This window comes from Lepidochelys olivacea (assembly GCF_965140295.1).
Source record: "Lepidochelys olivacea isolate rLepOli2 genome assembly, chromosome: 2".
Classification (NCBI taxonomy): domain Eukaryota; kingdom Metazoa; phylum Chordata; order Testudines; family Cheloniidae; genus Lepidochelys; species Lepidochelys olivacea.
In genome coordinates, this window is record NC_140412.1 from 153851180 (window position 1) to 153865431 (window position 14252).

At 41.5% G+C, this 14252-nt stretch overlaps 1 protein-coding gene across 2 annotated transcripts in view; it reads left to right on the forward strand.

Annotated features, from left to right (window-relative positions):
• The window catches only part of GABBR2 (gamma-aminobutyric acid type B receptor subunit 2), an 844982-nt gene that overhangs the window by 810051 nt on the left and 20679 nt on the right, over positions 1–14252 (forward strand). For both annotated transcript variants that reach the window (XM_084618280.1, XM_084618281.1), the window contains one exon: positions 4860–4989. In XM_084618280.1, coding sequence (XP_084474406.1) covers positions 4860–4989 — 130 coding nt within the window. The remainder of the gene's footprint in view (positions 1–4859; positions 4990–14252) is intronic.

Genomic DNA, 14252 nt, shown 5'->3' on the forward strand with positions numbered 1-14252 from the left:
CACCTTCCTACAGAACCATTTTCACCACCATCTCTCAACGCTGTGTCAATGTTTATTTAGAAGAATAAACGGCTTTTACATTTGTTAGTTAAGCTAATTCCACAGCTAGTACTACAAATTATTCACAGAAGTTTAAGGCCAGGAGCAGGGTCAGATTAAAGAATTTTGGGACTGTGCACTATGGTAATTGGAGGGCCCCTCCTTCCTAAAGTGTCCCACCCCACACACAGACACCAGAATTCTCCTTCCACCCCACGTATGCCCCAACAATCCTCCACCAGTCCTTGCTTGTTGTGACAGGCCCTACACACATCCCAGCAGTCCTGATATATACCCCACTCACCACAACTCCAACCCCTCAGCCCCACTGACCACACTTCCCAACATCCCCTATTCCCCCACAGCCCCCACAACTCACCCCATCTCCCCCACTTATCCCCAATATCTCACCCTGAACCCCTCCCCAACACCTCCCACTCATCTAATAGCCCACAACTCTCCCTGAGCCCCTCACCCCCAGAACCATCCTGGTCACTCACTGACACCTCCCCTGCTCAGTGCTCCACTCCCTGCCCAGCCTAGGGCAGTTCCTCCTTATCCTGGCCACCCAACTCTGCTTTCTCCCATCACTCACCTGCTCCGTCCCTTTCATCTTAGAATTCTTGCCATTTTTAATGAAGACTGGCTTGTCTACTGCATGATTAAATTACACCTGGTGGTAGTTTCTGCTTACCACTCTCATGTGACATTGACATCTGTTTTACTCACCCTCGTGTAAAACATTTTCTTAAAAGGGTTATTGCATTTGTACCTACCAATTCATAACCCTCCTAATGCAGTTAGGTCAATGAGAGAGGGAAAGAAATTCTCCTGTTACATTTTTTCCACAAAGAAATATTCATCCTAAAATTGTTGCCCAAGATGGTGTCAGAATTCCATCTGAATTATAGCATCGAGCTCAGAGTCTGCCAGTCAGAGCCTTTGAGTATATCTAGAGAGGCCAGACTATGTAAATTAGATGTAAAAAGAACTTAGCTATTACCAGAATAGGAACAAACCGTGTTGGAAATCATACTGGTTCTTCATAGCATTTGCAGAGGGGTCCAAGAGTGTTCAGACTTTGTCTATATGGATTAAACTAGATACCAAAACCTGCTAAGAGCAATCAAGAGTTCCAGTGTCAGAAGAACTGAGGGCTCATTCTATTAAAGCCTGTGACTACCTCTACGTCTTACCTTCATCATGTTCCGGATCTGAGATTTCTAAAGAAGCAATGTAAAGTTAAATGCACACCTTAATTCATTATTACAGTCTCAGTTCTAGAACCAGATCAAATTCTGGGGACAGATTGTCCCTAAAATTGTATAAAGAGAGTGGTACAAGGAGTCCTTGTAAGTATCCTGAGTAATCACAATCCAGACCCTCCTCTACTCCCTACTCAGGGCTGTACCTACTAGCACAGTCTAGCCCTCGGGGAGGTCATTCTTTGTTTCTATACATTCCTGTATGGTGCAAGTGCAGCAGGCCAGTGTTCTCTCTTGATCTTCCAGGCATGTTGCTGGGGAGAGGTCTTTGCTTCTCTCTTCCTACAGTCTGAAGGATGCTTTCAAAGAGTTCAGGATGTTTTCCCCCTTGCCTGGAGGCTGGTACCAAGGGCAATGTCAACCAAAAACAGCCACTGAATGGCCACCTGCTGACTGGCAGGTTGGTCAGTTTGAGTTATGAAGGATCTAAAAAGTTAGAAAATAATTTTTAAATCACAGAAAGCATGGAACTTTCTCAACTCTCATTCCAAAATGATGAGCTTGATTTTCTTCAAACCTTCCAAAAATGCCACCTCTGAGCTGAATTACAGAAAAACATCCTCATAAAAGGAGTTTCTCTGAGAAGGTTAAAAGGGAGTGAAGATAGCATTTAAAAAAATGTAGTTTGTCCCAGGATATTAGAGAAGCAAGGTGGGTGAGGTAATATCTTTTATTGAACCAACTTCTTTGTGAAAGAGACAAGCATTTGAGCATACACAGAGCTCTTCTTCAGATCCTGCGTAAGCTCAAAAGCTTGTCTTTCACCAACAGAAGTTGGTCCAATAAGAGATTATCTCACCCATCGTCTCATTTAAAAGAATGAAATGCTTCCTGTAGTCTTGACTTTATAGTCACATCCATGATGCAACAGTTTGGATAAGTTCCTTTTTTAATTGCCAAAACTAAACAAATGAGTTAATTGTGTCCGTGCTACTTTGTTATTATTATAAGAAAATGTTTTCATAGGGTGAGTGTGAGACATGACTCCAGGAGGCGCAGGACACAAAAGCAGCTCAGGGAGAAAAGGGTCACATTTGCACTCTCAGGATTCTGGCTGGTTATGGGCAAGTGTTGCTTCCAACACAACTTAAAATAGGCCAGGGCTGACCTAAGCTCTGGCATTTCCTGCCTGGGCTGTGCACCCTGCAGTGTCCATAACTGGTATAGCAATGTACACTATGGAGATCACTCAGCTTCTTCTAACATGCCTCATTCCACCCCAACACACATCTTGTGAATAGACCCTACACTGGGGAATTCTCTCCGAGCTCCTTGTGGTGCCATTAGGGTCTCATACGCTGGCCCAGTGGCATACAGGGTCAGGAGCAGCACAGAGAATCCCTCCCATAAATATGAAAGCCAGACGCAGCATTATGATCTCCTAGTCTTAACTGCTGTACAACATGATAATATCATTCTCTTGTTTAAATGCTTTCTCTTTACATATTTTGACATTTCATATATTATTTGATTACTGAATCTGCTAAATGACTGAATATTTGTGCATTACTGCTGCACTGACTCAGACAAGGTCAAATGTAAAAATAACTGAGAATTCCTACAAAGGGCTGCGTTCAGCTTGCTGTAGAAATCAATGTAGTAGCCACCTATAGTACATCTGTAATGCACATGCAGTGAATGAAATTAAGAGGTTTCCATACAAGGCATGCCAGTGTCAAGGGACTCACTCTCTTATTCAGCAAGACGACAATGTCATGTGAAGTAAAATTTGCTTAACTAAAATGAAAAGTACTAAATGACACAGCAGCTTGTTCTTTTCATGTGTATGTTATCTCTAGCAAATAACCATAATTATTGGCTATTTAGAGTCCTATCTGAACAGCTTTCCACTTTAACTCATTTTGGTACCTTTAGCATGACTTTTGGAGGTACTATAGGCGTTCTATTAAAACTCACTATTTGACACACTGCAGTAATTGCAATGCCAAGCTGTCTGCTATTCTAATTATGAAAGCTATGCATTTACTGCAGATACTGGAAGCAGTGACTTGAGTTTTTAATGGCTCCCACTAGGGCTGTTGATTAACAGTTAACTCATGTGATGAACTCAAAAATTAATCACTATTAAAAAACTTAATTGCAATTAATTGCATTTTTAATCGCACTGTTAAACAATAGAATACCAATTGAAATTTATTAAATATTTTTGATGTTTTTTCTACATTTTCAAATATATTGATTTCAATTGCAACACAGAATACAAAGTGTACACTGCTAGCTTTACATTATTTTTTATTACAAATATTTGTATTGTAAAACTGAACAAAACAGACAGTATTTTTCAATTCACCTCATACAAGTACTATAATGCAACCTCTTTATCATGAAAGTGTAAGTTACAAATGTAGATTTTTTGTTACATAATTGCACTTAAAAAACAAAACAATGCAAAACTTTAGAGCCTACAAGTCCTACTTCTCATTCAGCTAATCGCTAAGACAAACAAGTTTGTTTACATTTACAGGGAGATAATGGTGCCCTCTTCTTATTTACAATGTCATCAGAAAGTGAGACCAGGCGTTCACATAATATATTTCATGTTATAATAATCTCAGATGACTCAGCACATGTTCATTTTAAGAACACTTTCACTGCAGATTTGACAAAACGCAAAGAAGGTACCATGTGAGATTTCTAAAGATAGCTACAGCAGTCGGCCCAAGATTTAAGAATCTGAAGTGCCTTCTAAAATCTGAGAGGGATGAGGTGTTGAGCATGCTTTCAAAAGTCTTCAAAGAGCAACGCTCTGATGCGAAAACTACAGAACCCAAATCACCAAAAAAGAAAATCAACCTTCTGCTGGCGAAATCTGACTCAGATGATGAAAATGAACATGCGTCAGTCCACACTGCTTTGGATTGTTATCGAGCAGAACCAGTCATCAGCCTGGACTACCTTTGGAATGGTGGTTGAAGCATGAAGGGACATATGAATCTTTAGCACATCTGGCATGTAAATATCTTGCAAAACCAGCTACAATAGTGCTATGCAAACACCTGTTATCACTTTCAGGTGACATTGCGAACAAGAAGCAGACAGCATTATCTCCAGCAAATGTAGACAAGCCTGTTTATCTGAGCGATTGGCTGAACAAGAAATAGGACTGAGTAGACTTGCAGGCTCTAAAGTTTTACATTGTTTTATTTTTGAATGCAGTTTTTTTGTACATAATTCTACATTTGTAAGTTCAACTTTCATGATAAAGAGATTGCACTACAGTACTTGTATTAGGTGAAATGAAAATGCTATCTTTTTTGGTTTTTACAGTGCAAATATTGGTAATCAAAAATATATAACGTGAGCAATGTACACTTTTTATTTTGTGTTGTAATTGAAATCAATATATTTGAAAATGTAGAAAACACCAAAAAAAATTAAATAAATGGTATTCTATTATTGTTTAACTCTGCGATTAATTGCACAATCATGATTTTTTTAATTGTGTGATTAATCGTGATTATTTTATTTTTTTAATCACTTGACAGCCCTAGTTCCCACTCATTAGATTTCTTGTACTGTGTTTTTGTTTTACAGCTGGACAAAGATTTAGAAGAGGTTACTATGCAGCTCCAGGACACACCTGAGAAGACAACATACATTAAGCAGAACCACTATCAGGATCTTAATGACATCCTCAGTATACGGAACTTTACAGACAGCAAAGGTAAGAATCAGTGATGCCTGCTAAGGGCTTGGTCCTGCAAGGTGTTAAGTAGTCTGGCCCAGTGGACTGGCTCCAGAGGGCTCAGCATTTTACAGGATTGAGTGTTAAATTGTAAGGTTTCATTTCGCAAATATGCAGAATCAAATACTAAGCTATACTGTGTTCACTGCTTAGTTACCTCTCTGTATAAAATGGCCTTCTCCTATTGTGCCCTCTAAGAGCATATCATATACAGAAAAATATCAGAGAAAGACATTTTAAAAGATGTTCAGAATCAAGGATTTTCTATGTTGCAAGCAGGATTAGAGCATCATAGAGGGATGATTAAAAAGACTTGTTTTATTTTGGATGTTGTGACAAACTGTCAGTATTAAACATGACCTGACCTGAAGAAGAGTTCCATGTAAGCTCAAAAGCTTGTCTCTCTCACCAACAGAAGCTGGTCCAATAGAAGACATTACTCATCCATGTTGTCAGTATTAAATGCGGGAAACCCAGTTTTCAAACATGATGGTCTTATTAGGGTGTCCAAATTTTGCTTTTGGCCAAAAGCCAAAAAAAATGTATTTACTTATATACTAAGTGCTGATTTGAGCTTCCAAATGTCAGATTGGAGACATTTGTGTTTGAAACCTTTTACCTAGAAATAGGCTGTGCTAAAAAGGAATTTTCATTACTACTATAGCTACCCCGCAGTTGCTTTCACCATGTGTTTTGCATCACTCCCCAAAGAAATACAGGCAAAACAATTACTGCCATTAAAGATGTTCCACTATTGAGAAGGAGCATGATCCACTTGGGTCATAGTCAGGACACCTGAGTTCTATTTCTGACTCAGACATTGATCTGCTTTGTGACTAAAATGGGGATAATGATGTGACAAGTCAGGAAAATGGCTTATTATTCTTATTAATCTTATGTGTGACCCTGTTTCCCGGTTCGGTTTCGTATTGTTACCTGCCTGAATGCATAATCAAATCAAAGGGAGCTGTAAAAGTAAAATCAAGGAAGTGATATTCTCTTCCCAAGGCAAGGGCTGAGATCAAAATATCCTGAGGAGTTAAAAAGATGCCCCTGGCAGAAAATGGGGTATGAGTGGGAGTGGTCTGCTCAGCTGGAAGCTGACAGTAAGAGTCAGCCTGTAGGAAGGCGGACACACACTGACTGGGGAGTTACAGTCTGCAGCAAGTGAACTGTAACTTGGTGCCCAGAGAGCACAGGGACACCAAGTCAAGTCCACAAAGGGGATAGGAGAATGCCAGGCATAAGTAAAATAATATAGGTCTCTTCATACTCTTATGTACCAATTGGACAAAATAAATCATACTTTCTTTTGGAGAATCTGCTTCTGTGTTATTGCATGTTATTACTGATCACAGGAGGAGGGCCCCAAGCTCTGTTGGGCTGGTAGGCAACACAGCTGGCACCCATGGAGGTGTGTGGTTGGGTTACAGGGTCCCGTCCCAACGAGAAATAGAGGCACAGTGCTCCGACTCAAGAGGGGTGCACTCAGGAGTCTGTAAAAGGGTCTCAAAAGGGGCAGCCTGACTAGGGAGTATGACAATAATGATACATATTATTCACTGTAAATCTACAAATGAAAATCTCTATGTAAGAGTTAAGTGTTATATATGTCAAGCTGTCCTCCAGTGGCTCAAAAGCATGAGTACCAATTTCAGGGCAGGCTGTCAGGAAACAACATAAAGCCCAAACTGGCTGAGAGTTCTATACGTACATTTCACTAACCAAATATAAGCTCCTCAGGCACTAAAACAGGAGTCAGGAGTCATTGCCTGGGGGTATTCCAATCTATTCTGCCACCTAAGCAAGCTTACCTTTGTGATAGATGATCCCAGACACCAAAAATCACAGTGATATTCAGGTTACTCCCAATCCCAAAGGGCAGATCACTTACCCCAGGTCAATTGCATTCTAGTTCTTATACCAAAGACAATGCTTGTAGCCAATCCTATAATAAACAAACAATCTAAAGATTTAACTAAGAAAAAAAATGAGAGTTATTTACAAGGTTAAAGCAGATAAATATACACTGACAAAATAGCCAATGTTAGTACGGTGGGTCCTGTACTTCTCTTGGCCAGTGGCCTGGGAAGGTGGTAAAGGAGGGAAGCGGGAGAGTGGTCTGGGTTTGCTCCTCACTCTGAGCCCCCAGCCCCTCTCAACTCCTGCAGGTTCTTACCCTCTTCCCCCTTGGGTGGGGTACCTTCAGTCCTTAGACACTGGGGTAGAGTCTCCCTTACTGCAGTTCTATGATCTTTCAAGTCTCACAGCATGCCTCCAAGCTCTAGTCCTCTCTCCTTCCTCCTTTTTTCTGTCTGCCTGAAGCAGGGGCTTTTATTAGGTTCCTGACAGGGCCTTAATTGACTGCAGGTGCTCCAATTAACCTGTAGCAACCCTCCCTAGTCTACAGGGAACCACACCTTAATTAGCCTAGGGTTTATATATTTCCCCTCTACCACTGCTCCCTGGCCCTCCTGTATCACACCACTCATGAATGAGTTAGTTTTAGGTTCCAAAGATGATAGAAGCTGCTGTAATATTCAGGTTCTATATCTCCTTTAGGGCTAACCTAGGCTAGGCAGCTGGGGATCCCTTGCTTATGCTTAGAAATCTTTCTGTCCCAAAATCCAAGCAGCAAAGAGATACAGTTTCTTCTTGTGAGGGATTTTTCAGAGTTCAGGGTGATGGGATGAGTTCATGCAATGTCCCCTCTTCCTGAGGGGAAGAAGGGGAGGAATGCAATTTACTAAGTCTTTGATGTTTCACAATGGCTCATTTGGTTTCAATGGACCGTCTTGATGGACAGGAACTAACACCTTCTGTAGGAAACCAGCATTTTACATTAATTAATGCTTCTTTCCTGTTTGGTGACTTCCACAAATGCAGAGGATTACAAGGCAAACATTTAATACCACTTTATATCATGGAGTACAGATGTTGTAAGCGAGATTAATACATGCAGTATCCTACAAGCATTTCATAAAGTCTAAAAACTAAACACATTCTTATAACTCTAATATCTATTTTAACAATATTTACACACAGGTGAGCCCGACTGGTTTCAGCTATTTATTTGTTAGTGTTCAGTTGAGGCCTACATGCCTTGGCATGAGCTGGCACCTGGTCTGCCAGAGTCACAATATATATTATTATTAGAAAAACTACTTGCTGTTCATTGGGATGTCACAGTGAGACATCACAGAATTGCTTAATAGATTCCCAGGTCAAAAGGGACTATGATGATCATCTGGTCTGATCTCCTATATAACACATACTGTAGAACTTCCCCAAAATAATTCTTAGAGCGTATCTTCCAAAAAACATCCATTCTTGATATATAAATTGTCAGTGATGGAGAATCCACCACAGTTTAAGTTGTTCCAGTGGTTAATTGCTCTCACCTATGGCTGTCTATTAATCGCAATTAACTCAGTGATTAACTCAAAACAAATTAATTGTGATTTAAAAAAAGTAATTGTGGTTAATGGCAGTTTTGATTGCACTGTTAGTACTAATTATTGTTACCTTTTCTTGAATATTCCATTCTTTCGCAACATCTAAGAAATGCTCTACACATTTTTCAGCATAATATCTCTCTTCAGTAGGCATTACTGCTAAAGCAAATGACTGCAGTGTCCATGCAGCATCAATCAGATGTGCTGTGACTCCAAGATAGTTGTGATTGCTCAAAGATGTCCAAGGATCACCAGTCAAAGCAAGCAGTGCATTTTTCAGGAGCTCTGACTTTGTAGTCTTCTCATTGTGATATAGGTCATGTATTCATGATGCAATGGTTCCTCGGGTGGTGTGACTGATTGGAAAATGCAATTTGAATAACCTCTCTTGGTTCTCTGTCACTTACAATGTTGAGTGGTCTGCAGTCCATAGCTATTCACTTTGCAATAACATTAGTTAAGCTGTTGCACTTCCTTTGATCCATCAGCTTGTAGTGATCCTGAAACTCTGTAAGGTTACTCTGTCACGGCTCGCGGGATTCATTTGCTGTCGGTGGGTTATCTGTAGCACAAGAACTGGAGGCGAAAGCATGTTTAGCGTGTAGGTGGTACTACAGACTTGAAGTACTTCGATGGTATTGGAACTTAGCCTTGCAAAAGCTACAGGTAACTGTCTTTTTATGCAGTGTGATCAAAACTATGATTAATCGCGACTAATTTTTTTAATCTCTTGATAGTCCTACTTATAAAGCTCAGTCTTGAAACAAGTTAGTTTATTTTCCCACACTGCTCCCCTTGGAAGGCTGCGCCAGAACTTAAACTTTCATCTAACTTCAAGCCTAAATTTGTTGATGGTCAGTTTATATCCATTTGTTCTTGTACTACCCCTGGCCCTTAACTTAAATAGCACCTCTCTCTCCCTGATGCTTATCCCTCTGATGTATTTATTGAAAGCGATCATACCTCCCCTCACCCTTTGTTTTGTTAGGCTAAAACAAGCCAAGATCCTTAAGTCTCCTCTTGTAAGGTAGTTTCTCCATTCCTCCGATCCTCCTAGCAGCCCTTCTCTGAACCTGTTGCAGTTTGAAGTCACCTTTGTTAAACACAGGAGATCAGAATTGCATCCAATATTCCAGATGAGGTCTCACCAGTACTTTATAATAGTACAAGTGGTAATAACGCTTCCCTATCTCTGCAGAAAATACCTTGCCTGATGCATCCTAGGATCGAATTAACCTTTTTCACTGCTGCATCACGTTGGCAGCTCATAGTCATCAATCAATATACCCAGGTCTTATTCCTTCTCTGTCACTTCCAACTGATAAGTCCCCATGGCCTTTCGCTTTGCACTAGGGCTGTCAATTAAGGATTAATTCACAGCACAAGTAATGTGTTAATTCGTGGGGGCTGAAGGCCAGAACCCCACACCCCAAGGGGGGCTAAAGGTAGGGGATCATAATTTTTTCTAGTGGGGGGGTCACAATTTTTTTTAAGTCTAAATGGGGTCGCCAGCACAAAAAGTTTGAGATACACCGCTCTAAAGTTTTACATTGTTTTATTTTTCAGTGCAGTTATGTAAAAAAAAATCTACATTTGTAAATTGCACTTTCACGATAAAGAGACTATACCATGGTACTTGCAAAAAGAAAAGGAGGACTTGTGGCACCTTAGAGACTAACAAATTTATTTGAGCATAAGCTTTCGTGAGCGACAGCTCACTTCATCGGATGCATGGTATTTGTATGAGGTGAATTTCTTTTTTTTGTAAATCTTTATTCCATTGCAAATATTTGTAATAAAAAATAATATAAAGTGAGCACTGTATATAAATAATATAAAGTGAGTATTCTGTGTTGTAATTGTAATCAATATATTTAAAATCTAGAAAACATCCAAAAATTTAAATAAATGGTATTCTATTATTCTAGAATAATATTTTATTAATAATATATTATTAACTGCGATTAATCATGATTATTTTTTTTAATCTCGCGATTAATGGCAAATTTTTTAAATTGCTTGACAACCCTACTCTCACCATTGAAAATGTATGCCTTATTTCCGGTATGAATTTGTCTAGCTTCAATTTCCAGCCATTGGATCATGTTATAGCTTTCTCTGCTAGATTGAAGAGACCATTATTAAATATTTCATAGAATCATAGAATATCAGGGTTGGAAGGGACCTCAGGAGGTCATCTAGTCCAACCCCCTGCTCAAAGCAGGACCAATCCCCAATTAAATCATCCCAGCCAGGGCTTTGTCAAGCCTGACCTTAAAAACTTCTAAGGAAGGAGATTCTACCACCTCCCTAGGTAACGCATTCCAGTGTTTCACCACCCTCCTAGTGAAAAAGTTTTTCCTAATATCCAACCTAAACCTCCCCCACTACAACTTGAGACCATTACTCCTTGTCCTGTCCTCTTCTACCACTGAGAATAGTCTAGAGCCATCCTCTTTGGAACCACCTCTCAGGTAGTTGAAAGCAGCTATCAAATTCCCCCTCATTCTTCTCTTCTGCAGACTAAACAATCCCAGTTCCCTCAGCCTCTCCTCATAAGTCATGTGTTCCAGACCCCTAATCATTTTTGTTGCCCTTCGCTGGACTCTCTCCAATTTATCCACATCCTTCTTGTAGTGTGGGGCCCAAAACTGGACACAGTACTCCAGATGAGGCCTCACCAATGTCGAAGAGAGGGGAACGATCACGTCCCTCGATCTGCTGGCTATGCCCCTACTTATACATCCCAAAATGCCATTGGCCTTCTTGGCAACAAGGGCACACTGTTGACTCATATCCAGCTTCTCATCCACTGTCACCCCTACGTCCTTTTCTGCAGAACTGCTGCCTAGCCATTCGGTCCCTAGTCTGTAGCGGTGTATTGGGTTCTTCTGTCCTCAGTGCAGGACCCTGCACTTATCCTTGTTGAACCTCATCAGATTTCTTTTGGCCCAATCCTCCAATTTGTCTAGGTCCCTCTGTGTCCTATCCCTGCCCTCCAGCGTATCTACCACTCCTCCTAGTTTAGTATCATCCGCAAATTTGCTGAGAGTGCAATCCACACCATCCTCCAGATCATTTATGAAGATATTGAACAAAACCGGCCCCGGGACCAACCCTTGGGGCACTCCACTTAATACCGGCTGCCAACTAGACATGGAGCAATTGATCACTACCCGTTGAGCCCGACAATCTAGCCAACTTTCTACCCACCTTATAGTGCATTCATCCAGCCCACACTTCTTGAACTTGCTTGCAAGAATACTGTGGGAGACCGTGTCAAAAGCTTTGCTAAAGTCAAGAAACAATACATCCACTGCTTTCCCTTCATCCACAGAACCAGTAATCTCATCATAGAAGGCAATTAGATTAGTCAGGCATGACCTTCCCTTGGTGAATCCATGCTGGCTGTTCCTGATCACTTTCCTCTTGTGTAAGTGCTTCAGGATTGATTCCTTGAGGACCTGCTCCATGATTTTTCCGGGGACTGAGGTGAGGCTCACTGGCCTGTAGTTCCCAGGATCCTCCTCCTTCCCTTTTTTGTTATTTGTTCTTCTTTGAGTAGTGTCCCTCTGGGTGCTCCACTCTAGGTGCTCTGGTACCCCCTGCGCCTTTGATCAGAGATTTTTCATAGCAATGTCCATTTGGCCCGTGCACATGTGTTATTCCACCTCATACTCCATGCCATTGCTGTATAGCACTACTCGAGCTAACCTTCCTCAGTTCCTTCTCAACTGCTCAAGCTTGAGACGGAGCCTCAGCTAGTTGTCCAAGTTGATTTTTTTGCCTCAACTGTGTTCTTTTAGCTTTTGTACTTAGTGTATTACAGTAGTTAGTACTTAGTAATAGTTTAGTTATCGTCAGATTTTTTTATAAAAATATATCTAAAAAATATATATAGCTTTTAGATAGTTCCCCAATTCCACCCCCGGGGAGTTTTTCACCCTTTCCAAGGCATGTTCTCCTGGCTTCAAGTGTTGCTTGTCATGTCAAGAGGGAATCCTGGGGAGCGACAGACACTCCTGCTGCATTCATTGCTTTGGGGAATCTCTCATATTTCCCAAAATTGAAACTTCTGTCTGGTGTTAAAATCAAGAGCCAGAACAACCTGGAGATAAAACTTCAACTCCTTATAATGGAGATCTTGCTGCATCCAGCCTCTGGCCCAGGTCAGGAGCCCCCTCATATGATGGTTTCTGAGTAAGTCAGCTGCCTCTTCTATCTCAGCAATGCACTCCTCAAGGACATGTGAGAGGAAGACCCTAGATTCCTCTCGTAAATATTCCAAAGACCATGCCCCAAGTTCTCTAGATAGAGAATCTACCTCAAAGAAGTCAAAGGCATTAGCTCCCCCAGATCCCATTGGTCTCCAACATGGTATCCACAAGTCTGATGGTTCCTCGGGTACAGAGAGCTCCACCAAGCCTAGACACTCTAATGTATCAGGCTCTGAGAGGCCATTGGTAGTGACAAGAGACTACGGTGGCAAGAATAGCTCTACCGCAGTACAGAAAAAGAGTGCTTGCACTCCATCTGGATTTCCCTGGGAGTTTTCAAAACTTATGCTACCCTCTACTTCTTCAGCTACCATTACTTCAGCTTAAGCCATGGACACAGTACAACAACAATCTTGGTACGGCCAGAATTCCAATTTCCCCAAGATCTCAGAGTGTCGGAGACTCCTGATTTACTATTGCTCAGCTCTGATCTTTCCTGATACCGAGAACTTCCAGATCTCCAAATGCCTACCAGGTACCGATGGTGGTATCTCACAGTTCCTCAGTACCAAGAGCTCCAGATCCCCATACACCCGTCCAATGTTAATGGTTGTACCTCAAGTTCCTTCTGCAGCCACACCATTACCAAGTGACTCAGAGAAAGGGGATTCTGGTGAACACTCTTCCTCAGCCTCCCAAATATCTGTGCAAAGCTCTTCACTCCACCCCCATGAAGGCTATTTTCCTGAGATCCCTGAGGAGTCTGAGCTCACTCATGAGTCCACAGCTACCATCCCACTGGGGTGACCACTTGTGGAATCCGCCACCCGTGCCATATGCACCACCCATGGACCATACTGGAACCCCTGGGTGGCTTATTGCCATGAGTTCTCTAGGGCTCAAGCTCTGTCCTTCGTAGAGACAGACAACCCTCCTCATCCTCCCTTTCCAGGAGACTAGAGCCTCAGGAAGAGACTTTTGAGGAACAGGAGGCCAGGGTTGACAAGCAGATTTTTTCAACTGTGAACATCTCTTCTTTATCCCCAGATGAAGCTGTCAATGCCACCTCACCATCCCTGGCTGACCATTTTAAGCAGTTTCAGGATCTCATCAGGAGTGTCACAGATTCTTTACAGATCCCTGTCAAGGAGATGGAAGAACTGCATCATAAGCTGTTTGACAGCCTCCCTACTACCTCCTCTGCCCACATTGCCCTGCCAGTAAATGATCCTGCAAATGTCATCTGCCATACATCAGCCTCAATTCCTCCCATGTACAAGAGGGCAAACAAAAAATATTGTGTTGCTTCTCAGGAGTCAGAATTTTTCTCCTTGGGGGTCGAGGCAGTTAACAAATGTGGAAGACAGCACCACGCTAAAGCTATGGCCTATGATAAAAATCTGAAATGTCTCAACTGCCTTGGTAGAAAACCTTATTCTTCAGCTACTTTACAGTTTAGAATCACCAATTACCAGGCCTTAATGGTGAAGTATAACCACACTAACTATACTATGCTGAAGTCGTTTATTGAGCATCTGCTGGCAGAGAACAGAGAGTAGTTCCAGGCAGT